Source organism: Gouania willdenowi, chromosome 3 (assembly GCF_900634775.1).
Source record: "Gouania willdenowi chromosome 3, fGouWil2.1, whole genome shotgun sequence".
Classification (NCBI taxonomy): Eukaryota; Metazoa; Chordata; class Actinopteri; order Blenniiformes; family Gobiesocidae; genus Gouania; species Gouania willdenowi.
This window is the reverse complement of record NC_041046.1, coordinates 30,343,227-30,369,458: the sequence shown is the minus strand read 5'-3', so window position 1 is coordinate 30,369,458 and position 26,232 is coordinate 30,343,227. Positions and strand designations below refer to the sequence as shown.

At 37.5% G+C, this 26,232-nt stretch overlaps 3 protein-coding genes across 5 annotated transcripts; all 3 read right to left on the bottom strand.

Annotated features, from left to right (window-relative positions):
- Positions 1-1,187: 1,187 nt before the first annotated feature.
- Positions 1,188-10,772, bottom strand: tradd (tnfrsf1a-associated via death domain). Of its 2 annotated transcripts, none has more exons than XM_028443211.1 (5): positions 10,645-10,772; positions 5,590-5,743; positions 5,209-5,489; positions 3,679-3,826; positions 1,188-2,094 (listed from the first exon to the last, which is right to left on the bottom strand). In XM_028443211.1, exons 2-5 carry the CDS (start codon positions 5,738-5,740, stop codon positions 1,796-1,798), a joined length of 879 nt encoding a protein of 292 aa, XP_028299012.1. In that variant the 5' UTR covers positions 5,741-5,743; positions 10,645-10,772; the 3' UTR covers positions 1,188-1,795. The 2 variants fall into 2 exon arrangements, with proteins under 2 accessions (XP_028299012.1, XP_028299011.1); XM_028443210.1 differs by having other exon boundaries at positions 10,528-10,655.
- Positions 10,773-12,494: 1,722 nt separating this feature from the next.
- Positions 12,495-20,359, bottom strand: ogfod1 (2-oxoglutarate and iron-dependent oxygenase domain containing 1). 2 transcript variants are annotated; one of them, XM_028443198.1, is made up of 15 exons: positions 20,111-20,359; positions 19,129-19,274; positions 19,010-19,056; positions 16,397-16,497; positions 15,363-15,479; positions 15,186-15,277; positions 14,961-15,089; positions 14,520-14,633; positions 14,187-14,266; positions 13,883-14,106; positions 13,634-13,762; positions 13,467-13,525; positions 13,253-13,373; positions 12,980-13,065; positions 12,495-12,518 (listed from the first exon to the last, which is right to left on the bottom strand). In XM_028443198.1, exons 1-15 carry the CDS (start codon positions 20,253-20,255, stop codon positions 12,510-12,512), a joined length of 1,599 nt encoding a protein of 532 aa, XP_028298999.1. In that variant the 5' UTR covers positions 20,256-20,359; the 3' UTR covers positions 12,495-12,509. The 2 variants fall into 2 exon arrangements, with proteins under 2 accessions (XP_028298999.1, XP_028299000.1); XM_028443199.1 differs by lacking the exons at positions 12,495-12,518; positions 12,980-13,065 and having other exon boundaries at positions 13,198-13,373; positions 20,111-20,358.
- A 1,312-nt stretch (positions 20,360-21,671) lies between these two features.
- On the bottom strand, positions 21,672-25,584 carry nudt21 (nudix hydrolase 21). Its single transcript, XM_028443212.1, has 7 exons — positions 25,302-25,584; positions 23,922-24,122; positions 23,779-23,842; positions 23,623-23,712; positions 23,150-23,225; positions 22,925-23,039; positions 21,672-21,886 (listed from the first exon to the last, which is right to left on the bottom strand). Exons 1-7 carry the CDS (start codon positions 25,580-25,582, stop codon positions 21,865-21,867), a joined length of 849 nt encoding a protein of 282 aa, XP_028299013.1. The 5' UTR covers positions 25,583-25,584; the 3' UTR covers positions 21,672-21,864.
- Positions 25,585-26,232: the final 648 nt, after the last annotated feature.

Here is a 26,232-nt window from a genome sequence, read left to right as displayed (position 1 = left end):
ATAAGCTCCTCCTTCCTCTCCTACCTGATTGCTGATGTGAGTCAGAGGCCATGAGGCACCAGCCGTAACAGATGTTTACTGTATGCAAGGGAACCGTGGCCAAGATTTATTATCAAAAATAAATGTGGGAGTGAAAGTAACTAGTAACTTTTACTTTGAGTACTATTACATTGAGCTACTTTATGTATGACTTACCTGTACTTGTATTTGAGTACAATTTAAATCAAGTAACAGTACTTCTACTTGAGTAGGAGATATCAGTACTCTTTAAACCTCTGGTTGTTGTAATAGTGTCAGTAAGGCAAAACTGACCCAACTCATGACGACCTAAACCCAGCTCGTATAAAGTCCAACTTCTACATTATAAATGAATAGCTGAAGAATAGCAGAGAGAAAAAGCAAGAGCCTGAGGCCATAAAAACTGTTTACCTGGTCATCTTACTTATCATCTATAATTGTTCATTTAATTATTTTTTTTTATTGACATGGCAGTAGTAAATCAGGAACAAGAGCACCCAGAGAGCGCAAACCTCCACCAAGAACCAAATATCACCTTTACAAACATTATCAGTTATCTGGATCAGTGATTGTGAACAAGGTACCATGGTCATTCACACTTTAAAGACTTTTCTATCCCCATCAATAATAATACAGTAGGTGCAAATCTATGGGCACCCCCATTTTTTTTCCCTTCGAAATATCACTTTGAAATGCACAATCTGGATCTGATCCAGATGAAACCAACCTGACATATATAAGTCAAATTAATTCATAAAGATATGTCAATTAAGAACCAAGGTATTACTTGTTTTATTTATTTTTTGCCAATGATGAGAGAGAGGGCACCTTCAATTTTAGAAACTGATCCAGAATCAGTATACTCTGGATCTCCTCCAAAATATGGAATCTTCCATGGCATATAAGGTTTATCATTGGTCAAAAAGTGCTTTTGATGTAATTCTGCTAACAAACATTGGTGAAAATATTACATCCTTGGCGGAGGTGGTGAACATCTGTATTATCTATTAACATTAATATAACAGTGATAAAGAAGATGTTTTACTAATACTCTGTAGCTCTCAGAGTAGACATGAGGGTAATTGTTTAACTTTGTGAGGCCCAGTATGTCTGTCAGTCAAAGCCACATCATTCAGTATCTCAATGTTGTCTATGTCATAAAAGTGGGGGACGCCCTGAATAAAACCTGCAGATACACCATCCATCAGTGTATCTGCTCCACACACACACACACACCTGAGCGGTCAGCTCTTCAATCATACAAGCATGTGCACGTCAGAAAGTGATGGGGGAGGATTAACTCTAAATTATACCTGAGGGAATTTGGACAAAATGATTTCAGTTTTAATTATACTAATGGATCAAACAAACGTGGAGTCGTTTTTTTTTTTCCCCCCACAACCATTTAATTTGTATGTACCCATTTGGTAAAAAAAAAAAAAAAAACATCCATAAGCTTCAGTTGTGCACTCAATAGAAACAAAAACCCAGCAGGTTGACTTACAGAGCAGATAAAAGGAAGTACATGATGAGAACAGTGCATCAAACCCATCACAGCATGTTCAAACAGTCTTTCTATAAGAAAACCATAATAGGACTAATAACTGATCAACCAAGATTTAAATCATTATTATAGCATGCGGCCACGCACACACATACACATGTCTGTCACACACACACTCAGGGAAGGCATTTCATGAGGAGGACAATCATTCTTGTATATAAAAAGCAACCAGGACTAACACTCTCCCTTCTCTTTCTTCCACTTTACTCAGAGTTACTCTTGTGGTTGAATTCCCAGCACATTTTCAGCCAGACTGGTCAGTTTGCAGTCCTCCAGTGCCTTGACCAGTCGGCTCAGCTTGGCCGCCCTCCCCTCGGCCTGGATGAAGCGGTTGAGCAACTGATAGGCTTGCTCGTACAGCCCTTCTCTCTCATACTCGTAGGCCAGGTTTTCAATGGCCGGACCCTTTAGAGCGCGGCAGCTCTTCCCCAGGGCCCGCCCGACGTGCTTCCACTGACGACCGACTTCACTGGAAAAGCTCTGAACATCTGCCGCTGTCAGCATTCGATCCTCTGTAAAGGCAGGGGAGGATAAAAGAAAAACCTTAGTGTAAATGCCCGTTATTGTGATTACATAAACAATGTAAATGCGCGTGTGTATCAACACTCAACACTTTAAAGAGCAAGTTGCTGAAATGATCAGCAGGATTTTCATCTCATCCAGTGTTTCATCATTCAAGATACATTTAATAGGGCAGTAGAGAAGTTCACTAAAACAAAACCCAGTCATTTTCTTTATTTTTCTTTCTATAAATGACATTTCATAACATTTATCCATCCAAACAACCATTATCTGAGAACAAATACATGTATATTGGAGGATTTGGCTTGTTCACTCTGTCTTTAAAAAAAAAAAAAAAAAAGACTCAACTATTTAATGAGTTTCTGTTTCTTTCCTTGTCGCTGCCCAACTATGAAAGCAATGTGAATATGTAAACCAAATACATTATCTGATGCCACTAATCTGAGTCCATGGGCCTGTAGTCACTTATTAAAAGGCTGGATTAGAGAGTACTCTGAACAAATGGCACAGCATTCATTTATATTATCAGATCATTTGACAATATTCAGAAAGAAGTGAAGAACAAGTGATGCATGTCACAGTTTCTTGCTGTTGAAACTCAAAAGCACCAACAACTGTTTTTTTTCTCACATTTAGCTAAGAATGCATTAAACAAATTGATAATAGACACCCATGACTAATAGATTATAAACACTGCATGTTATGAAAACATTTGCCTAATATCTCTGAATAGGACAGTAGTCCTCAGACTGGTACAGGTAGTGGGATCACCTTGACCCCAGTCAAGTTAATGCCATTACAAACCATGCTTTATTTTAATAGACAAAAAGTTTAGCTTTATTGTTTATGTCACGAGAACAAAAGGCAGTGGCCGATGGTTTGTTTTTTCTACATTTTTGCCAAAAAGGTCAAACTTTCAAACTTTTAAACTGAATAAATGACAGCTGTAATGTCTTAATTGCCCTTCTATTTATTTGTTTATTTGTCTCTGGTCGGCTTTGTTCAGTTTTGTGGGACCCAATCCAATATGTTTTTCCTTATTTTTGTGGTTTTTCTTGTATAATTTTTTTTCCGCACTGTCATGTTTATGTTGTCCTGCTGTCAAGGAAGGTTCTGTAACATGTGTTCTAAAAATAAAAAAACGGATTAAATGAGTTCATGTTCCTGCGGTAATGACTTCCAGAGTCGGGGAGCAGAGCGGCAGAAAGCTTTGCCCACCACGGTGGTGAGACGGATGGGAGGGGACGGACAGGTGGATGGAGGAAGAGGATCTGAGGGAGCGAGAGGGAGTATGAACATGGATGAGGTCAGACAGCTATGGAGGGACTGGTGGTGCATGGCTTTATAAGTTTTCAGCAGAATTTTGTAGTTGATGCTGAATTTTACAAGAGCTGATATAGAACAGGATTGATGTGGTGAATGGAGAAGGTTCTGGAAATAATCCAGGCAGGTTGAATTTAAAGGGTGAATGATAATGGCACCATGATCAGGATCAATGATCCAAAGCAAAGATGATATTTGGTGCTTTGTGGAGGTTTGTGCTATAGATTAATCGTGATGAGGCCTTGACTCACCAAAGACTCTGCTCTGAAACTTGAAGCAGTTGCTGGGGAGCGGAGACTCTTCCTGTGTGGCGGTGGGGGTCGGTAGCGCCGTGCTGGGGACCTGCTTCTGCAGCAGCTGCTCCAGGTGATCAATCTCCTCGTCGCGGAGGCGCTCTGGCTGAAACCAAACCACAAATGCCACCTTACTATACTGAAAACAAATCAATGATAGCATGATGGCACCAACATCATATACTGTATGATGCATATCCTTATACAAACCACAATGTTCTAATGACTATTTTTAAACTATGATGTCCCAACCTTGTTAGTACATTACTGATTGGGTTTGGAAAGCGTAAATCAACACTTATTGTAATTTTAAAGTCAATAAATAAAACACTGATATTTTAACCAACATTGACAAAAGGCAGGAGTCACCAACCTTTCTGAAACTGTGAGATACTTCATGGGTACTGCATAGTCCCAAGGGCTACCAGTTAGAAAAGCACTTCTTAAATTCTACATTTTCACTGTTTCACCTTAAAGGTGCAGTCTGCGACTCTTATAAAAGTGACTTATTGTCATATTTGCTAAAGCTGTCACTATGTAAGGACAGCTTTAGATCAAACTAGTAGTTTGTATGAAAAAAACAGACTCATTGAGTCCTCCCTGCTGCTCCTGCTGCCTTTGGCAGATTGCCAAAATGCACCGCAACCAATCAAAAGAACCAATCAGAGCCAGGATTGTGTTTGATGGACTGTTTGACAGCTGCTGCTCACAGTCCCCGCCCCTTTCCCGGGGTTGGAGCGCCGTCTTTTTTTACAGTGTATGGTCTGGAGTCTTCCTTATTGGCGTCTGCTGATTGCTTTGATGTTTCCTTGACTTCCGCGTAATAATTCCAGAAAGTTATTTTTGAATAATATGTGAAGGTTTATTTATTCCGACTTCTGTTTTTCACATCAAAGTGATCAGCAGACGCCTCTGAAGAAGACTGGCAGTTGACAGTCGAAACATGTCAGGAGATCAAAGTAAATTTCCTGAAAAATAGTTGTCTGAATAAATGAAACCAGAACATATTAAAGGTAGGAAATGTTGAGGTTTCAATGTGCAACACTTTATTTCTGCTAATTCATGCATTTGTTTCATCTTAATCAAAGTTTTATAGAAAATTTTATTTGAAAAATATATTTAGCACATTATATAGAACATACCACTGACCAGACACCAGATCTATCAATGTTTTAGTGAAAATACACATTTAAAGATGGTTAATTATCTCCTAAAACTTTATCAGCATTATTAACTACATCTCTCAAAGGTATTTATCTTTGTGAGTTTGAATCCTGGAAAGTAAATCAGATTTTAGATGGAGCTCATTGGTGACTAGAGCTCCTGAGGACCCCTCACATGGTCCATGAGAGCTATCAGGTGCCCGTGTTGGTGACCCCCGACATAAGGGCTGGAGTTTTTTCACACAGTGCCAAAACATATATATTTAAAGATGAAATAAAATAAACCAAAGTAAATCAACTATATACCAAAGCCCAGCCAGTATACCTGTGTCAGGTGGATGTGCTGCAGACAAACGTCCAGCCTGTCCAGATAGTGGTCCAGGGTGTGAATGCTGGCTTTGAGCTGCATTTCCACATTAAATTCTTGTGATAAAGCAAGAAGTCGACACGCATGTTGGCAGAGAGACTGACTGACTGCACCAGAACTGTAGCTCTCCAGGAACTGTTGGCATGCAACAGCATCCACAAACTTCATCTCTACCCCAAGGTAGGGGTCAGCGTCGTGGACCTTTAGGATCTCGTACCCGCCCAGGCCTCGCGCAGAATCTGACCATCGGCGAAAAAAAAAAAGTAATCTTATGTAAATGCTTATTTTAGGTAGCATGCTATGCTAAACATGCTAATAAATCCATATACGAGTGTTTACCTATGAGTGTCAGTTTAATGACTTTGAAGATGATGAACTTTCCTTGCTGGTCTTTGTAGAGAGAGAGCAGGTTGACGTCAGGACAGAGTGACTGCAGAAACATGACCGCACATCCCGTCCAATGACCTCCATCCACTGACTTGTCTGCCATTCTCTAAACACAAACAGTACGGTTCATTTGCAACGATACAATACTAAATACCAGCGAGGTTCAGCCAGTTAAATGTCCTTGCTCAACACCACCGAGTAAGTGACTTGAAAACGAGCCAGCGTTTCCAAGAAGAACAGACGCATGTTTTATTTAACTACACGAGGAATCACACAAAGCAAAACCAGTACAAAATGGGCTTTCTATTCTTTAATAAGCAAGTTTAAATTAAAAAAAAAACCTTGGCTCATTTTTAAAAATCAAACACTTTCGCTTCACAATCACTAAAACCTTCATTAAACCCTACAGCAATTTTATAGATTAGTCCTTTTGATCTATTTTGTTGTTTAGCCTTTTCATGACACAGCTCAATGGTATAGCAAATGGTAATGTTTACTTTCTAGGTTTTGGTCTGTTTTAAGTGGAGTTTACATGTTCTCCTAAGCAAGTAAGAGTCAATCGTTGGAGTCTTGAATGACTGTCGGTGTGATTGTGTCTATAACTGTCCCAGGCACTTCACTTTCCAGTCCAATCTTTAGGTAATACAGTATGCAGGGTTATAGAGAGTGTAACGGTGGGAATGTGTGTCTGTGTTTAGGGGTGTCCCGATCCGATATTGATATCGGATATAGGTCCGATATCAGCCAAAAACAAATATTGGATTTTATCGGACTGCATCAAAAATCTCTGATATAAGTTTTTGTTGTTTTTGTCCCCGCCCTCAGTTGTTCCCACCATATACTGACAATAAAAAATAACTAAAGTGAACTTGAATTGTTGACTATTGTTCTCTGTTTGAGTAACATCACTTGATCAAGCCTCCTCAAACATCCCACACTACAAAATAATTAGGGATGTCCTGATACAACTTTTTTACTTCCGATATGATACCGATATTGCAGCCTTGAGTACTGATCAGCACGAATCATATATACTTTTATTATTTATTTTGTAGTTTGGAATGTTAGAATTGTCTTAATTACGACAAATCAATGAATTTATGCTGTTTACAAAAAGGAATATCATTTGAATTTTGAGTTTGTTAACTTCCAGTAAAACATGTTTTGTTTTTACTTAATTGTTTTCAAATGATTGTTGAGCCTCCGCCCAAACCTGAAAATAACATATCATCCCAATATATTTTTGTGAATCAGGAACAACAACAACAACAAACCATGGTCATCCCTGTCCTGGAAGTTAATGGCTTTGGTCTCACTCCACCTTATCCTTCTTCTTTTCAAACCCTCGTTGCATAAAACCATTTTTAATCCGGTTCCTCCCCTCCCCCCTAGTCTCCTGTACTCCGGATGAACCTCAAAGGCCAGCTCTGTCTTGGTGCAGTCTCCATGGGCCCAGTTGGGGAGCGCTCTGGGTGGAAAGAGCATCCTCTGAGCTGGATTACACTGTATGTATATCCTTATATTTCACTAATACACTGTGCTCAGCTACGGGGTCTACAGGAATGCCCACAACTTAGTCAGTATGTAATTATGTGCTATCCAATCTATTAGTCCTCTGGAAGTATAGTGTGAGATTAGATCACCAGCTGTATGAGGATTAAATGATGACCAGGAGCTTAGAATACATCATTTATCTTTTGCTGCCAAAAGGCAACCTCGAGTATTCCCTGGACAGCTCTGCTGATGTTTAGAACCCAAATATTTGGGATTGCAGTGAGAGTGTGTTTTCACTGTGGATTGAGTATACCAGTTTGTGTTGGTGGAATAACTGTCTTTAGCTAACTGGGTTTCCCCTAGCTCCATTTGTGGTTTAAAGGTTTAAAGCTATTTCAGATTCTTATTATTATCATTGCAGACCTTTCATATGATTGTTTTAAATTAAATAACTATGAGCACTGTCAGGTAATACTTTAATGTTGCTGTTTCAAGAAAATTCCGAACGTAAATAATCATAATAGCTCCATTTTCCAACGCAACATTTTCATGTCGTCAAATCGTTTTTAAAAAAAAACGAACACTTCTAAATGTAACTATGTAAGAGAAATTCTTGTTTAAAGCTATTGCAGATTATCTTGGCTATTAAAATAAGTTGTTTGATGCATAATAATAATAATAATAATAATAATAATAATAATAATAATAACAATAATAATAACAGTTGCAAGAAAAAGTTGGAAGAAATAGAACGATTAGAGAGAATACAATATTTGCAATATCATCAATTAGGGATATTTTTTGCTAAAGTTTCTTTACCTCTGACAACACATGTATTTTGTTATATTTATAGCATATCATCAGTTTTAGCGTAGACTAATTTAGTGTACAGTAGTTGTTTGGAATAATGACATAATAAATCAAGCTGTGTTCAAAAGCACAAGATTCAAATATAAATATATGATACATAATAAAATATTAATTTGAAAAATGTTTTTCTTAAACAGTGAAGCCCCGCCCCCTCAATGACAGCAGGTGGAGCGAGAGCACAAAGTTGCACATCATAACGTGTGTGTGTGTGTTTTCCCTGAGTGTTTTATCATAATTTATTAATAGTGATTGATCTCTGGCTCTCAGCCTTCTGTTTGCTTGGTGGGCGGGGCTTAAGTGGCTCTCATGATGTTAAAGGTTGACGACCCCTGCTGTCAATATTTTTTCAATAATTTCAAAAAAAAATATATTCTCAACATTGATAATGATTCAAACTTGAATTCCCAATCAGACGCCATCACAGCCCTTCCAGTGCTAATAATGTCCTGTATCAGATGTTTATCATTGGGTGGAATACAGAGGTGGAAATGAGACACTTTCGTTGTTCAAGAGTATCGACTTAATATTGCGAAAACAACCGAGCTACCCTGCAGTGTTTTTTCTCTAACGTTATTTTTTTTTTTGTAATGTTTTCTTTCTTGCGTAAAGGTGGACAAACAGTGACAATTACAGTAATAATGTCAATGATATTCAAAGGATGATAAAAAGAAGACACACAATCACCACAAATGTGACTAAAACAACAGCAGTGAACAATAACCACTTTACCAACAACAACTGCAACAATGACCACAGAATAGTCGAAGTAAGAAAACATAAAAGCAAGTCAAAACAAAATGTACAGAATTCCTTAGGAAAATGCAAAATAAGGATGTTTGATTATGATAGTAGATACTTGCTTTTAATAATTGCTTTTTGGATTATAGTTTCAATGTTTTGTCACATATAAAGCTATTCATTTTTAGTTGGGATGACTTCTGATAACCAATGTTATGTCATATATATATTTATTTTACTGCTGAAGTACATTCTGTTTATCATTTCAGGGTTTGTACAATTGTCAGACATTACCTGCAATATCCCAGTTTGGAGAGTAATTCTCCAGCTTATTAAAACATTTTTTCCCCATTTTCTCCCAAAATATTGTTATTTTAAGGCAGGACCAATATATTTATATATTTGCAGATTTCTTCCTCCAACAATCACTGGTGACATCTGATTTTATTTTAGCTACAATGTTTGCCGTTAAAATGTATCTACTGATGATTTTCCACTGATATTGTTTCCATGTAATTGAGTGGGTAATAAATAGTAATAATAGTTCATATATTTTTACATATTATCAGTCAGACTTCCCAGTTGTTCTTAGTTTGCGTGTTAGACTGAATCCAGCTTTTAATAGGTTGATATGTTTTTTAGGTTAGTTTGTCACGTTTTCCACTATCTGGGTATTAATAAAAAGATTCTCAATAGGTGAAGGGTCTAGTGATAGACCGATACATCGGCCGATCTTTGCATTTTTTTTTTTTTTTTAAGTGGTTCGGCATCGGCCAATGCGGGCTGGTGCGTTCGCTGATCCGCATTATTTACAGAGAGCAGAAATATTTTTTACTTGTTCTTGTTCTACATCACCTGTTTTTAATATTTGTTAAATATTTTTTTACATGTTGTCGTTCTACCTCACCTTTGTTAATTTTAATAAATGTTCCTTTTGTCTTTTTTTTTTTAAATTGAGACTCGTACCATTTGTTATCATGATTGTGTAATTTTTATGATATACATTGAAGGAGCAAATGTAGTATCGGCTGCAAATATCAGCTCAAAAAAAAAATAAATCACAGTTCGTATTGGTCATCGGTAACGGCCCTAAAATATCCATATCGATGGATCCCAAGAAGGGTCCTCTTTAATTCTATGCCAATTTGGATGTTTCAAAACAAAGTCTCCTAATTGTAAATATCAAAATAAATCTGATTTCAGTCAATTAAATACTGTAAAGTTTACTAAATGATTTTAGTTTATCATTGTACTTTAATTGATGTGCAAATTTTAAATGAATTGCAGAGATGTTTTGAAAAGTTTTACTGACATTCTAAAGGCAAAACATTGAATCAACTTGATGGTAATACAACTAATCCTGTTGATTATCTTAAATATTTGAAATCAATAATCAATATCACCAAATCATGCTTTTATGCTTCATTACCATGTTATTGCAGAGTTTATAAAGGAAAACATATTATTGTCGGTTGGAGTACATCTACATTAATAACACAAAGCATATAATGTCTTAGTTGGACTTTTAGCCTGACATTAAATAATCCAGACTTTAGTTAACCAGGGTCGTGGTTGCTAAGATACGTACAGGTGTACTTAAGTGTGAACAGGTGAAGCTTTAGCTCTGGCAGATAGCATTAGCAACGAGATGGAAGCCATCACTTATATAATATATAAAGCTGATATTTACGGAGATTAATGTTGATGCTAAAACATGAAGACTTAAAGCAGGTCGACGGTTGCTGAAAAAAACCAGCTCACGTAAAGTGACGTAAAAACTTCACTTACATCGCGACACAGCATTTTGCCTCAGCGTTTACAAAACAGTGGAAACCGCTGAGAAAAAGTCCACATTTGAACGCTGCTTGTATCTGTAAATAAGGCCAATGGTAGATACAATCTTACCTTAAAACTCTGTAACGCTGCTTTCTGTGGACGTCACACCCACTAACGCAGGCAGCACTTCCGGGCGTCCCATTGGCTGAGAGAGATCTAGAGCGGCGCTGATTGGTGGAACCAAGGACCGCCCTCTGCGAAACTTCACTCGAAGAAGGAAGTGTGTTTTTTGTGTTTTGTTTTTTTTCTTTCACTCGTTTAATGGCTTTTATTCTCACCTCTGTCATGAGTAATGGTAATTTAATGACCTTATTTTACTGGTGCAGGAACAATGACACGGAGGCTGTGAGCTGATTTCAAGAAACTGTCCAGGAAATTCAGAGCTTCAGGCCGCCGTTGGTCAAGTGATCGAGTCTGAGATAATGCAGTGATTTAACCGTTTACTGCCAGTCGCATATTAGGTGGCAGTCGACTATGAGTGAAAACACGAAATAAATAAAATAAAAACAAAATGATTGTAGTTAACTTATACTAATGATAACAATAGCTTTGTACATGGAGGTAGATTTGTGTCTTTATTATTCAATCACAAAAACAATAAATAAAGAAAAAGCAATCAATCAAAAAACACTTTTCAATCAAAACAAAGTTAACTACAATCCAAAAAAAATATTTTTAGTCAAAAAAAAAAAAAGTATTTAAACGCAATTTTTGGGGCACAAAACACTTTTTTTTCTTTGAAATATATATATATATAATTGAATTTTTCACTTTTATTTAAATGTTTTATTTTTTGAATGAATAGTATAGATTCAAACGCACTATCCATAATATGGCCTCAATACAAAAAAAGTTGACCTTCATTTTGAAAATAAATCAAAAATGAACTTTTTCAATCAAAGAAAAAATGTTCATTGTTTCATCAAATTTGGGACTCAAATATTTATTTTTTTTGCATTTGAACATTATTTTTCTTTGATTGAAATTTTTTATTTTTGATTGGATTTTTTTTTTTTAATTGAAAAGTAGTCTTTATTATTCAGTTTTGACTGAATAATAAAGACACAAATCTACCTCCATATTTGTCAATCATTCTCAAAGCTGCTAAAAAAAAAAAGTTAAGATGAGTGTCAAATTCAGAATATTCAGATGGTAAACATCTCTATTAAAACATCAGCATCAACAGTTTAATACTTTTTGCTGATATTTGTATTGCACACCACCATAAATATCAGTCATTGGGTTCCTGTCACGTACATATTGGTTTACTTTATGCAATGTAACAATGCAAATATTGATCTCTGGGAAATTACAACTGCAACAAATCACACTGCTCTTCAATGCTCAGACTAATCAGACTTTTTTAACCCCACTCAGGTTGTTGATTTTATTCTTTTAATTTCATTTTCAATGTTTGTATGCATAAATTAGTGTGCAAAATGTATTATTTTAGAACCATTTTATCCATTTGTGACCCTTTGGTTGGATTAGTAGATGCTGTGTCAAACTAAAAAGGTACCTTTAGTGTTCAAATGTTCTGTTGATTCAGCCCTAAATTCATAATAATCTAACTTTTAGGAGTGTGTTAAGTGGTCAATGAAATATCAACCATGATTAGGAATGTAATATTTCATATCACTGAAGAAAAATATTTAAATACCAAATAAATGGTGCACAGATTAACTTCTGTATTAAAATGCTACATAAGAACACAAAGGATATATTACATCATCTTAGCTGAAGTTGATTTTAAAGATAAAATCTTACTTCACTTTATTAAAATGATTCTACCCTTTGAACAATATCCTGTACTCACATTTAAAAATGATTTCTATTGAGCTGAATAGAAAGAAAGTTCTCAATTTTTGGTGACACCATGATGCAGTTTTTTGTTCTTCTTTGATAATTTCAGCAATAAATCAAAATGCAATGGTTTACTCCACCTGAAAAGCATAAACAGAGAAAATTTCAGAAAATAATGTCTTTTATCTGATGTAGTAAACAGCTTGTTAAAATGAAAGTTTTTGGCCAAAAAGTCCATTTTTTGTTTTGTTTTTTTTAAAGGTGGAAAACAGATGGTAATGGATATGTCTAATGTACATAACTTTATTAAAAAAAAAAAAAAAAAAAAAAAAACTGTTAACTAAACATTTTTATGGCCATGTGTAAAAAAAAAATTACCTGCCAGGCATACTTAAGAAAAATAAACCTTTTGAAAGAGTTTCCACAGTGTTTTATATTTCAACTCCTGTTAGTAGCAATAGAATAAAGTAAAAGTGACTTGAGACAACAGCAAATCAGCAGCTACAGTATGTAGCAGGCCATGTGATCTCACAAAGCAGAGTCAATGCTAAAGTGACAGCAGACACAAATCACCAACCTTCTGCAGTCAGTAACTACAGACCTGAATATATATAGTGGATGATGGAATAACTGATGAACAGGAGTGGGTTTCTACAGCCGTGCAGCTGCAGCATTTTGGATGCAGTGCTGTGAAGCAAACAGACATTTTGGAGATTTTATTACTCTCTACCTTCAGCCTCAGAATTAACAATGAAAGTACCTCCTTAAAAAAACAAACAAACAACTACTAACCAGATAAATGAAAAAATGCACAAACAATTAATACAAATTATGAATCTTTATTCATAATAGACAAAAGAGAAGTCATAAAAACCAGCTTGGTCGGATCTGCTTGTAGAGGAGCTTTTGTGGTTCACGTGTTTGACAAATTTCAGTGTTTCTTTGTCTCTGTAGACGAGAGCGAGTGAGTTGTCCTCGGGGTAGACGGTCAGAAGCTGTGAAGATGGTAAACAACAGAGAGAAATGCAATGTGTAGTTTAACAGCTTCAATACTCTATGTATCATAGTTGCATATTATTAAACTCAACCTCCTCATCCTCCTCATTGGCGACGTAACACGTGTAACCCCCAAAGTCAGAATGCCAGCCTGTCGAGACAAATGTGCTAACTATCAACACTTCCTGTGTGTGTGTGTGTGTGTGTGTGTGTGTGTGTGTGTGTGTGTGTGTGTGTGTGTGTGTGCCTGCGTGCTCACTTCTGCAGCCAAAAGGTAAAAGCAGATCTAGTGCGTACTCTGCCCGTGCTGCCTCTCCATCGTGCAGCAGTGTGTAGCTGCCGTGAGTCCACTGACGCACTTCTCCACAACATACCGGTGTGCTTTGCTCTAAAAGACACACACATACACACACACACACACACACACACACACACACACCACACACTAAAAGGTGACAATAGCACAACCACCAACTGCAGTAACAGAAACAACTCCAACGTTACACACCTTTCACTCTGCCTGAGTTTGCTAATGATGAACCAGCTGAGGAGCCAGCGACTCCATCGTCCTGTCGCTCCTTTTCTTCATCCTCTTCGTCAGCAGGACACAGGTAGTGCAGTCGAAGGCCCGTGAAGTTGGAGAGAAGCAGGAAGAAAGCTTCTGAGTGAAGGAGTTCCCAGCATGCACTCACACTCGGAGGCAAGGAGTCTAACGTGGCCACATTGTAGCTTCTGAAAGCACACACAGCGTTTCACCTCGTAAACAACACACACACACATACAGAGTGACTGACATGTGAGACATGACCCACCTCTTGTTGGGGGGACCTCGTCTGGTCCACTTGATCTGAGCAAGTCGCAGAGCCATACTCACCTCTGTGAACTTCTCCTCCTGTGCACGAACACACAGTGGAAGGAATGAGTGAACGCAGAGGACAGTCACCGCCTCACAAACTCAAGAAATCTCCTCCGATAATTACATGTCAGTGCAAAACTTGGCATTTCCCTTTTGGTAATTTATGGAAAATTAAAACTATTCTTTGTTATGCTGTTTGGATTTCTCTGTGATTAAAATGAGATGGAGGAAAATATGTATAATCTATGGACAACCAGAAACAATAATAGAGATTAAAGCCAGTGGTTACTTTGAGAAAATCTTTGAGCTGGATTTCAGAGCTGTCTTCAAATTCCTCCTGAATTTGCTCCTGATAAGCGACATCCAAGTAGACTGGGTTTATCCACTCCAGCAGCACTGTCTCCTGTCTCACACACACACACGCACACACGCACACACACACACAAAACACACAAATCACACACACACACAAAACACACACAAAACACTCAGAGCGTGGCATTCCCTCCTTGATAAGTAAAAAAAATAACATTCTGGTATGTTTAGAGTAATGTCAGAAGACATTTAACGTAGTACAACATGTTGTTTTTACATAGACTCAGTAATTTACAATAATTATCTATATTTCACATTGAGTTTAAAAGAATCAAAATTCCTGTAGCTTTTACAGAAACAAAAACCAACATTCACTAATACCAACATTTAGTACTAAATATAAAACACTGCTCACATCTCTCGGTATGTGTGGATTCCTTGGAAATGGCGTCTCCACGTGTCGAGGCGGACGCTCCAGAGATGGTCCGTGAAACCAGCCACTCAGAGACAAGCGACATTTGTCCTGTGACAAAACTTCTGACACCTGAAAGAACACGAAACACGCTCCAGGTTTCCTTAGACAGCAGCATTACTGCAGAGCAAGATGCTTTTTTTTTTTTTTTACATTTGTTCTTCTTACTTGATGAAAAGAGACGGGAGAGACTTCAAAGAGGACGAGTGTGTTCCAGGATGGGACGAGAGACTTGACTTTATCCTGAGGTTTGAAATTACCTAATGGCAAAGAAGAGAAATATGTGCATGTTGTCTGAAAGATCATTCAATTACGCACACAAAGGATGATGGAACTGATGCTCACTGTCTGTGGAGTAGAGATCGAGTGTCCCTCCATCACCGCTCTCCCACGGAGGCACAAGGTATAAAATGAAAGCAACGCGCCTGCCTTCCAGCTCATCATCATGGCACAAAAGTACATCTAGAATGAAGACAGGATGGGACTGCGCTTTAGAAAAGGAAAGCCTTAAACAAGGCATTTGCTGATGCTGCACTAATATTATCTGACTCCTCTCACCTAAGGGTGTAAAATAAAAATCGATGTGGCAATATATTGCAATATTTCACCTCGTAATTATCTTATCAACCCAAAAAAAATGTCCACATTGTTTTTTTTTAATGATGTTTTACAAAAAAAACTATGCATAGCACGTAAATGCTTGGTCACTAGGTGTCAGTAAATGCATTTATTTATTTTTTATTTATCTATTGGTTTATTTATCAGGGACAGTGTACATTAATATCAATACAGAAAATGTACCAGATTTAGCCAGAAGGCTATTTTTTAACTGTAGTCCCAGGACAGAATGTTTAAATGTCACCCTAAAATAATACAAATTACAAGAAATATACAATAAAATACACAGTGAAAAATTTAACTACATAACACATCACACTTCCATCTACATCTGATTAAAATAAAAAATAAAATAAAAAAATAACAGTATTTAATAAGAGACAATCATCAGATATTAAAACATACAAGTTAATTAAATAAAACACTAAAATGTTTAGCTTGGAAGATGACTGCACCTTATTTTCATAACACATACTGGCCAATTTTTTAGATGTGGTTACTTTTTTTTTTAAGAATTTAAGAACATAACAGATTCAGAATCTGAAAAATGTAATTTCAGAGTTTGATAAACATACTCGTTTTTAATATTGGTACATGAATTACAGTTCAAATTACAGTTGTCATTTTCTCGCAAGTTTAACAAAAATGAAATAAATTGTATTTCATACCATTTTGTACTTGTAAAGGTGAATTTGTTTAGGAGCGAGATATATATCGTATCGTATCGTCGGATTCATGGCAGTGCACAGCCCTACTCTCACCTGTGTATTCATATTTGGCACAAGAAATGTCCACCGTGGGCTCCAGACTGACCCCTAGAACCTCCTCCAGCCATAAGCGGAAAGACCCAAACAGAGCTGAGCTGAGGGCACAAAGCAGTCTGCTGTGAGGCCATACACCAGAGTGACAGCAGCATATGACATATAATACCACAGATTTGGTAGCTGTGAGCACACAAAGTGAGAGCTGGAAGGCCTGGCAGCGCGCTGTGACATTTTGTTGTGACATAAATTATAAATGAACACTAGAGGTGGCCGTCATTGTGCATTTAATTACAGCATTTACCCTGCAGGCCACATTCCTGATATAGGTGCAGCACCTGGTATTAACAACTGCTATTTAGAAATAATAAGACTATGTTCTCATCTACATACTGATTACTCAATCAAAGCTGCACAAGTTGCCTTAAAAAAGCTGTTCGTGCTTCAATTCTGCAAACTGGGTAATAAATGAGTCCTCAAAGTGAACATTTGTGTTACGACTTGACATGCAGCTCATTTGCTTCTAGAAAGATTTGATAGACCTCTATGTTCTTCAAGTTTATCTCAATAAGGGACTCTTCTCAATCTGATCACCTTAAGCTGTTGGCAGGTATCACCCAACGACAGCTGTGTTGCTGCTATTCAGCATCAACCACACAAATATGTCCAACTCATTTCCTGCCAAATCCAGCTCAGTTTCAGCAGAACATGAACAAAACAGAAACATGGAGAGTTTCAGGCCAAGAAGAAAGATCCCCAGCATAAGTTCACCCTGTTTTTAAAGGTTAGGAAGATGTATGGGTGAGTTTTTTCAGCTTTACTGTCAAATTATTCCTATATGTGGTTCGAATCATTGGCTATGCACTAATCAGGAGGTAAATGTGATCTCTGGTGCCACCTGGTGGACTATATGAGACACATCTGTCTTCTGTACCAATTTGTGGTGGCGTTCACTAGCACCTGCTCACATATACTCACTGGCAAAGGTCGACCAGGTCGGTTACCTTCCTTTCATTACTGCCACTAAAATAGCTCCAAAACAGGCCTATTCTTAACCATTTCATACTGTAGCTGTAACATAACCTTAATATCATAGTAATAAAGAATTATTCTCACATCAAAATGATTTAAAATGATTCAGACTATGTTTGATCATACATCTCATCACTTGAAACCTTTCTATAAATACAATGTTATATTTAAATATATTGTTACATTTAAATATACATTTTTTAACCATATTGTTTCATTTCAGTGGCTGTGTTTCAGCCATGGCTGCAGAGATTAAATGATATGTATATTATTTACATGGTAAGATCTCAGAGCAGCATCACATCCATGATCACACTGTCCTGTTCTGCCACAACTAAAAGGAAATCTACTGGATTTAGATCTTCTGACTGTGATGGACTACACGTAACACAGTGAACTGACTCATTGTCACATTCAAGAAACCAGTTTTGACTAAATTATAACCAAAAATAGACTTTGCGCCATGGAAGATTACATTATATTTTGGAGGGGATCCGGATCATACATGATCTGGGTCCCTTTGAAAAATCGCTATCTCTCATTATTGGCAAAATTTCCAAAAATCACATCTTGGTTTGTAAATGACGGCTCTTTATGAAATTTTGACTAAGTTATAATATGTCGGGTTGTTTTCTCAGTTACTCAACCGATTAAATACATATATTTGCATCTATTGTATTGTTATTAATGGGGACAGAAATGTGTTCCAAGATTTTAAAGAGTGAATGATCAGGATCACTGATCCACATAATGGCGGAGGTTTGCGCTTCGAGTGCTCATTGTTTTATTACCATTACTACTGGTTTCAACGACAGCAGGTAGGCAAAGTTGTTTCACTAATAAAATGGCTGATCAGTGTCATTTCTTTATGAAGCAATTATGTGTTTGGTGACTTTAAAACAAGTATTTAAAATGACCTTTGAGTGTTAGTGTCTTCCGTCATATTTGTGTTTATATATATATATATTTTTTTTTTTTTTTCTAGCTGATTGTTATTATTTAATGTTTACACTATTAGAGAGAGCACAGTTCACCAAGTCAAATTCCTCGTGTGTATAACATACATTACATGGCCAATAAAGTTGACTCTGATTCTGATTCTAAAGCAGTGATTCTCAACTGGTGGGTCGGGACCCAAAAGTGGGTCGCGGACCAGTACTGGGTGGGTCGCGGTCCAAAATAAATAAATACACGAATACGAACTTGTTTTATTTTGAAAGTTTTTGTTTTGTTTTTTTTAACAGGCATGCTGTGGATGCATATTGCACACAAAAATGTATGAATTTATGTTTTAAAAAAGATTCTGTATGTGTGTTTTCAACAGCTTTTTTTGAAAAACTAAATTTGGTCTGAAGAATTCTAAAAAAAAAAACAGAAAAAAAAAGTGGGTCGCAAATGAATGACCGTGGCAAAATGTGGGTCCCAGGGTGAAACCAGCTGAGAACCCCTGGTCTAAAGGATAAACAGTGGTTCAAATGATGGGTTTAGGTGTGAAAGGCCTGTCGAAGTCAGGTAAGCAGGACAGTAATAAAGTTTTACTGTTTCTCTAACAGACTGGCATAAAAAACAGAAGTTTATTACCTCAGTCCAGTGATGTGTGGCAGTGTGGTTTTCTTTAAGTCATCCGACTGTGAGAGAAACACAAAGTGAGGATCACAGCAGCAGAGAACAACAGATCAATGTGAAGGATCTGCCTCAACCTGCTTGAATTTGTACAGATCGTTGGACTTTTCATTGAAGTTCAGGCTCAGCAACTCAGTCTGTAGGTTTTCTACGAAGGTCTCACTGCTCAGGAAGTTTTTGATGATGCAGTGAGGGAACGGCCTGCAGTGCAGCTCTAGATCTCCTGCAACACAGACACCTTCAATATGAATTAAACTTACAACTAAACAATCAGGGAAAAAGACTAGATTTTCTTTTAAGCAATTTTAATGAACAAAAGTAAATGTTATCAAATGTTTTTGATTCCAGCTCTAAAAAATCCTTTATTTTTTTCAATTGCATTATGGAAAAGGAAAAATAAATGCTGAATGTAAACCAGTAGTGATGGTCTGGGACAAGCCCATGGCCCATGTGTCAAACTCAAGAAAGTCAAAATGATAGAATAAACATGAAACATTTCGTAAATTAACTAATTCAGTTATAGATATCTCAGCCCCTCAAAATACAGAAATTCATTTTAAATCCACAATATTTACAGGGCACAGTTTTCCAGGTCTTGTATCACTTGAAGCATCCATTATTCATCTCCAACTGTTGAAAAGAACTCTCAATTTTTCCAAAATCTACCAAATTTCCCCAAATCAGGAAAATGTAAGTGAATCTCCAGCAGGGTCTGATATACACATATACTTTACCGTTTATATAGTTTATACAGAGTGGCTATCCGTACGTACCCCAGCGCTATTTTAGGGTCAGTTAGTCTGTGAACTAGTTTAGGAATCTACGTATTAATAGCAAACCAATGTGACCTAAACTGGCCAATGAGGGGCGATAGGTAAGATACGGCTACGTACTGATAGCCACTGCCTATTTTATATGTGGAAGTGCAAACCAGGGCACATTCATGTTGAATTTTGCTCTTTTTCCACCTAAAATCTATGGCTTCCTTAAGCTCAAACTGCTCTGTATTTGGCCCCTGAATTAAACTGACTTTGACACCCCTGAACCAGAGTGACTGACCCCCTTTGTAGGTGGTCTTGCTGCTCCATGCAGCCTGGACCGCTTCCTTCCTCTCCTGCAGCTCAGAGGACAGCACAGCCGGACCTCCACGGCTCCTCTTCAGCCCGGAGCCTCCGCTTGGCTCCCGCAGCCGCTTAGAGGCCATATGTCCCGGTCTGTGGACCTGAACACTGCCTGTCAACCAAGTTTTCTCAACCACCGTCACACGATACCAGTCGCCCTTTTGATGACGTAGCAGCTACTGATCATGTCTTCGCCCTCAGTGTGGACTGGCAGGCTGCTCAAACACGCAGCTATTTTAAAATTGATTATTGAAGAGCTGCAGAATAAAGCCTTTTTTTTTAAAATGAGACTCTGAAATGTAAAATTTTAATTGTTTGATGAACTTGTGACTGGTTTGCTGTGATCATTTATACGTTTGGCAATTAAAAACTATTCACAAATAGTTTTTACAATCATTACATTTAAGTTTGATTTCTGTATATTGGATTTTCTATCTTAAATCTGTTAACTTTCATACTCTTAGTGTTGACTAGGGCAAGGTGATAGACCAAAACTCGTATCTTGATATTTATGGCGATATACAATATAAATCTTGATCGTTTTAATTCAAATGAAGTCTGACCATTCTGAGTTAAATTTGCTTACACAAAATGTGCCACTTTGGGCTTTTTCTGCTATAAGGGACAGCATGTGTGAGTGAGTTCTGTAGTGTGGCTCATTAAGGGGAAATAAATCCATCGAACGGTGCTTTTCATGCTCTTCTGAGAAGTTGTGAAATCAGCTACTCTTAAAACAAGTATTTTGATTCAAAAATAAGCTATAAAAAATATGCACATTGATATAGGCGATAACGTAATTTTCTATAGCACCAAAATAGAGAACTTGATATATCACCCAGCCCTAGTGTAGTAGACTATCATTATTTTATCACATTTTAATATAGCGTTCTCCACCGCGTCAAAGGTTACGTTAACATTGCCATTTTCTCCAACAACTCAGATTTCCTCCTACATTGGAAGTTAGTTTTGTGAGAGTCTTTTAATACATGGTCAGTTTTTGTGGCCTGACACTGATAAACTGCAACCCTGATCAGGATCATCAGCACATGCAGAAAATGAAGATACAGTATAGGTCCATGGTGCATTACTGTGATAAAAAACAAAGATAGAAAATTAATCCCACTTTACAATTTTGTTAAATATGCAGAGAAATCACACATGCTTGTGGAAAGGTTTGGGTGTGAACTCAACTATGGATAAATCAGATCATGTACACTTGTTTTACTAAATTATATTTTGAACATTAACCAAGCAAAATGTTTAAAAAGGAGTTAAAAATACTCTGAAGGCTCCCTTTGACACCAACCCAGATAAGTTGAATTATTGAAGGATCTCAGTGATCGTGTTTAAACAGCAGTAGATCACACACTCAATATTGCTATTAATGAAACTAATAAAATGAAAAAATTAAGTGTCACACTTACTCTGATCTTTATAAAAACATACCCAAAAGGACTTTATTAAAAAAACAAAAACAAAAAAAAACTCACAGCATCATTACAGGCTAAAACAACAGGACAACACTAAACCACAGACCTGCAAACTACACAAAAATGAGCTTATCATAAAAAAAAGAAATTTGAATATGACAGTATAAACCCTCTGCAAATGAAAAGAAACCCAACATGTTCATCAGAGCAGGCTGTGCTCACAGAGACAGCTGCACTTCACTCGGAGTTCTGCTCGCTCACATTAGTTGTAGATGAAGTTGAACCTAGAAAGAGAAACCGTGATTGTCATTCATGACGTAAAGAAACAGGTATGCTTGGTTTCCTAAAGCAGCATCTGGTGATTTATCATTAGGATTATCTCCATCAATAAAATCCTCAGGTCACTTGATGAATACAGCAAAACATTGGAAAGTGTGAAGCATTGTAGAATAAGTCATCAAGATGATCAGGTGCACGTGTGGGATGTTGAACTTTATATAAAATTGTTTGAGTAATGTTTACAAAAAAAAAAGTTTTAGTTTATTCATTTTGGTGTTAGTTTTAAGCATCACTTAGAATAATGGTGACAAATGATGATTTTTGATAAAACTTAATTAGAAATGAAATTAAAAACAAATTACCTCATTTAAATATTATGTAAAGGTGACATTTGGACAAACCTATGTTTTTCAGCCTATATTTATTCCTAAAAGTTAAAAAAAAATAAAACAAATGCCAAATATTTTTTGTACATAAATCTAATTCCTAACAAATCTGTAAATACATGTCCTTATGTCTATTAAACTTCCAAAAACCATGACAAACATGCTTAATAGGGTTATTTGAGTTGCAGAAGTGCACAGAAAGGATGTGCTGAAACATTACGTTGCAGAGATTTTAAATGTTCCACTGTTTTTGTTACACTTCTTAGACATTAAACCACCTGTTTTATGGCGGGAAACAGTGTGTGGAAATGTGTGATACTGCCCCACAAGATGTAGGTGAAGCTTTAGTCCATGTTATAAATATATATATAGCTATTTCAACTTCAGGATGTGAAGCTCATCACATCGAAAGATTTCATAGCAAAATTTAGAACCATATTTGACATTTTTGTCTTTTTGCAGACCCATTTACATGGGGAAAAACAGTGAATTACCCTAATGTTACCAGTAGTTGAAACATCTTCAAAGCAAGGTTAGTTAAGTCGCTGCACTATATTAACCAAAATTTACAATAAATGAAAGATTAAGAACCTTACAGTAAAAAAAAACCCAAACATTGATACGTTTGTTTTTAAGACTTGTCAGCAGCTCAGTTACCTGCTCAATAGTTGTGGTAAACTGGAAATGATGGGACCGTATCCGGGAGCGTTATCGTACAGCTCAAAAAGCGGCGCCGCCACCAGCTTGTAGTTCTTGGGAACAGCAAACAGCGCTGCACAAACAACAGCAAGATTTCAGTGTTCCTCCTCATCTTTCAGTCTATAACAACACATCTGCAGATTTCATATATCGTTTCCGAGAACAGCATCAAGACACACTGACCTTTCTCCTGCAGCTGAACCAGGAATAGCTTCTTGTGCTCCTTCGGTTTGGTGATGTGAGCTGGAATGTAAGGATACTGCAGGACAGATGGATTCAGATCACATTACAGCAGCAGGAAAATACACAAAATGTAGCATCTAACGAGTGTAGTCTTCAAATACACTCCATCGTGACTCACACACTTCAAAACCACTACGACTAAAGCAAAAACCCTCCATCATCTGAACCATCTGTTTATTATGACTCACAACTAAGAACCAACGCATGATGAAAATTCAAATCTTTACACTTGATAGTTGTTAGAAATATTAAAGAGTGAACAGGATTAAAATTCAGTAACCATAATGTACTATTCTCTGACTTGGGGGTAAATAAATCATGAATGGGAAGGGGAAACCACTGAAACAGGAAGTGGTTGGTCTGCTTAAATAAAACCACTGACTAATTAAATCTAATTAACTACGTGCACTGACCTGTGGAGGCTCAAAGTTGGGACGCCACCAGTTGCCGATACAGTCGTCGATCACCCAGTCCTGCTTCACCCCGTCCTGCCGTCCCAGGATCTAAAACCCGATCAAAGGTGAGCACCTGTAATCTTCACAATCATGTTTTTACGGCACTGAGCCTACCTCCGTCATCAGGCGCTTCAGACCCTCCACCTCATCCTCTCCTGGATTCAGCTCTCCACCAGGCCTGTAGAAGAGAAGTTCATCAGACCGTCAGACCACAGAATCGGCAACAGCGCAGCAGCTGCAGCACTCTGAGGACTCACAGTTTGAAGAAAGTGGTACCGAGCTGCAGGAGGAGCACGTGGGGCAGCCTGTGCTCGTGAACGATCAGGACACCCTCCACCGTCCTCCGCATGCCCACCTTATCAAACTCTTCCCTCATCCGCTGAAACCGGGCAGCGACTGAGCTATCCTTCTCATACAGAGGCTCTTTGGTGCCGAATGTGTAGTTGGTGAGAGGATACCTGAAAGGGAAAGAGAGGACATAAACAATAGCTGGGTTTCCATTACAGATTTAGGCAGTAATCATTTTTAAGTATAACTAGTACAGTGCCCGTCAGAAGTATGTATTCATGTGGGAACTTAAGTAAAGTTGTCAATTATGGCCAAATGAGTGTGTGTTTGAAGGTTGGTTGTACAAAGAGGTGTACATACTCTGTAGTGTTATAAGCAGTATATTAGCAGGTGCAAAGTAAAATAGCGTGTGCAATTTCCCTGGTTTAATTCTATAGCACATGCACCTGATGATTAATTGATAAATTAAGTTTGCACCAATGTGGCGGTTTAGGTCAAATCTGATAAAAGACACAAATTTGTACAAATAAAACTATTTATTTAGCATTTAACAATTTAGTACAGGGGTGATTATCTTGTGTGTGTGCAAATATATACAGAAAAATGCAGAGAAGATAATCATGCAACTGGAAAGTGACTGCACATGTACATGCATTACCGCTATGCTGGTCCAGCCATGCGACCATGTACATCGTGTATTTGCAGAAAAAGTGTTTCCATAGCACTTTTGCGAAACATTTCAATATTGAAACGTCTGAAATTCCTCCTCATGAAAGCAAACAAACATTTTAGCGATATTTGAGAGTTGTTTGTTTTTAATCCAGGTGATTCCATGAACAGTTTTTGCTCATTTCCAAGGGCAATGAAAACACAGTAACACAAAGCTATGGAACAAGAACATAATGTAGTAGCCTTTTAATTAGGACCAGCATCACAGTGATTGATGATGCATTGCTTGCTTTAAGTGCTTTTTTTACTGCTGATTTTAATGTTCTTATTGATATCTGAACTATTAAATGTTTCTGTTGCATTTTTTAAGTAATGTAAAGCACATTGAATTGTCTTGTGTATGAAATTCCTGCCTTTTAATCGCCACATGCAGTGTTTTAGTAGTGGGAGGGGCCAATGCTCCATTGAAAATGTGATTGGCCCTCACATGTAAACGCAGCCCTAATCATTGGGTATTTCTGGGCTTTCCAAATTTGACATCACTTCCAAGCTAAATATTCGGCCTCCCCCGTGAAGATGTGTTTGGCCCCTAAAATAAGAAGCTAGAACCGCCACTGCCTGGCTACGTGTGTAAGTGAACACACAGCTCAGTGGAACAAAGGGCTCTGGTGTTCACTCACAGGTTGATGGCCCTCTCCAGGGTCAGGGGTTTAGCGGGCCCGCTCAGATACTTGCTCCCAAACTGAACCTCTCCCCGACGCGGCCAGCCGGTAGACGAGCGACTGGGAGGCCCGACCGACATGTCTTCCTGCTGCTGGACAGAGCTGACCCTGCTCTCGAAGCTCCGCGGTGAATCCGGACTTGGTTTAAAGCAGTCGAACAAACCGTGAGGAGGCTCTGCACAGTCCGTCCGCCTCGGTGCTTCTTTTCCGGGTGACTCGCTGCGAAATGAGGCTGACATTCCTGCTAGCGTCGCCTGCAGGACTGGATGTGTTATAGCACCGGCCTCCATTAAAAAAAATATTTAATCACGTGCGCTTACACACGTGTGCTAATATCTTTTTATTTTTTATTATTTATATTTTGTTTCACTTGTCAAAATCATATTTATTGGGGGAGTAGGGGTCATGTTTTTTTTTTTTTTTTTTTTTTTAATTTATTCCAATAAGCTCCCATTTCTCATTAAAAAAATTCTAAATAATTATGAGATGAAAATAAGAAAAAACATTGATTTAGAGGACACGTTATTTCATGAAAAAATGTTGGGGTGAATGCAGCTAAAGGTGTGTACAACACAAAACCTCAGAAAAGCGATATATCCATTACCCCCGATTTAAAAAATTAAATAAATAAATAACCAGCTCATCACCAGTTCAGGCTTTGGTGTAAGTGACGTAAACAAGGTCAAAGACATAATGCCCGAATGAATAAGTCAACCTCAGATCAAAGCAGTTACTTGTCAAAGGATTGTAGGCCTTAGTTGATTCTCTCATGGCCACACACACACACCTACCATTCCCATTAGATCATTGTATGCACGCGTATGTAAATCCCAAACTCACAACCTAAACCGTTACAGACAGAGGCAAGTACTTATATATGGAGAGGATA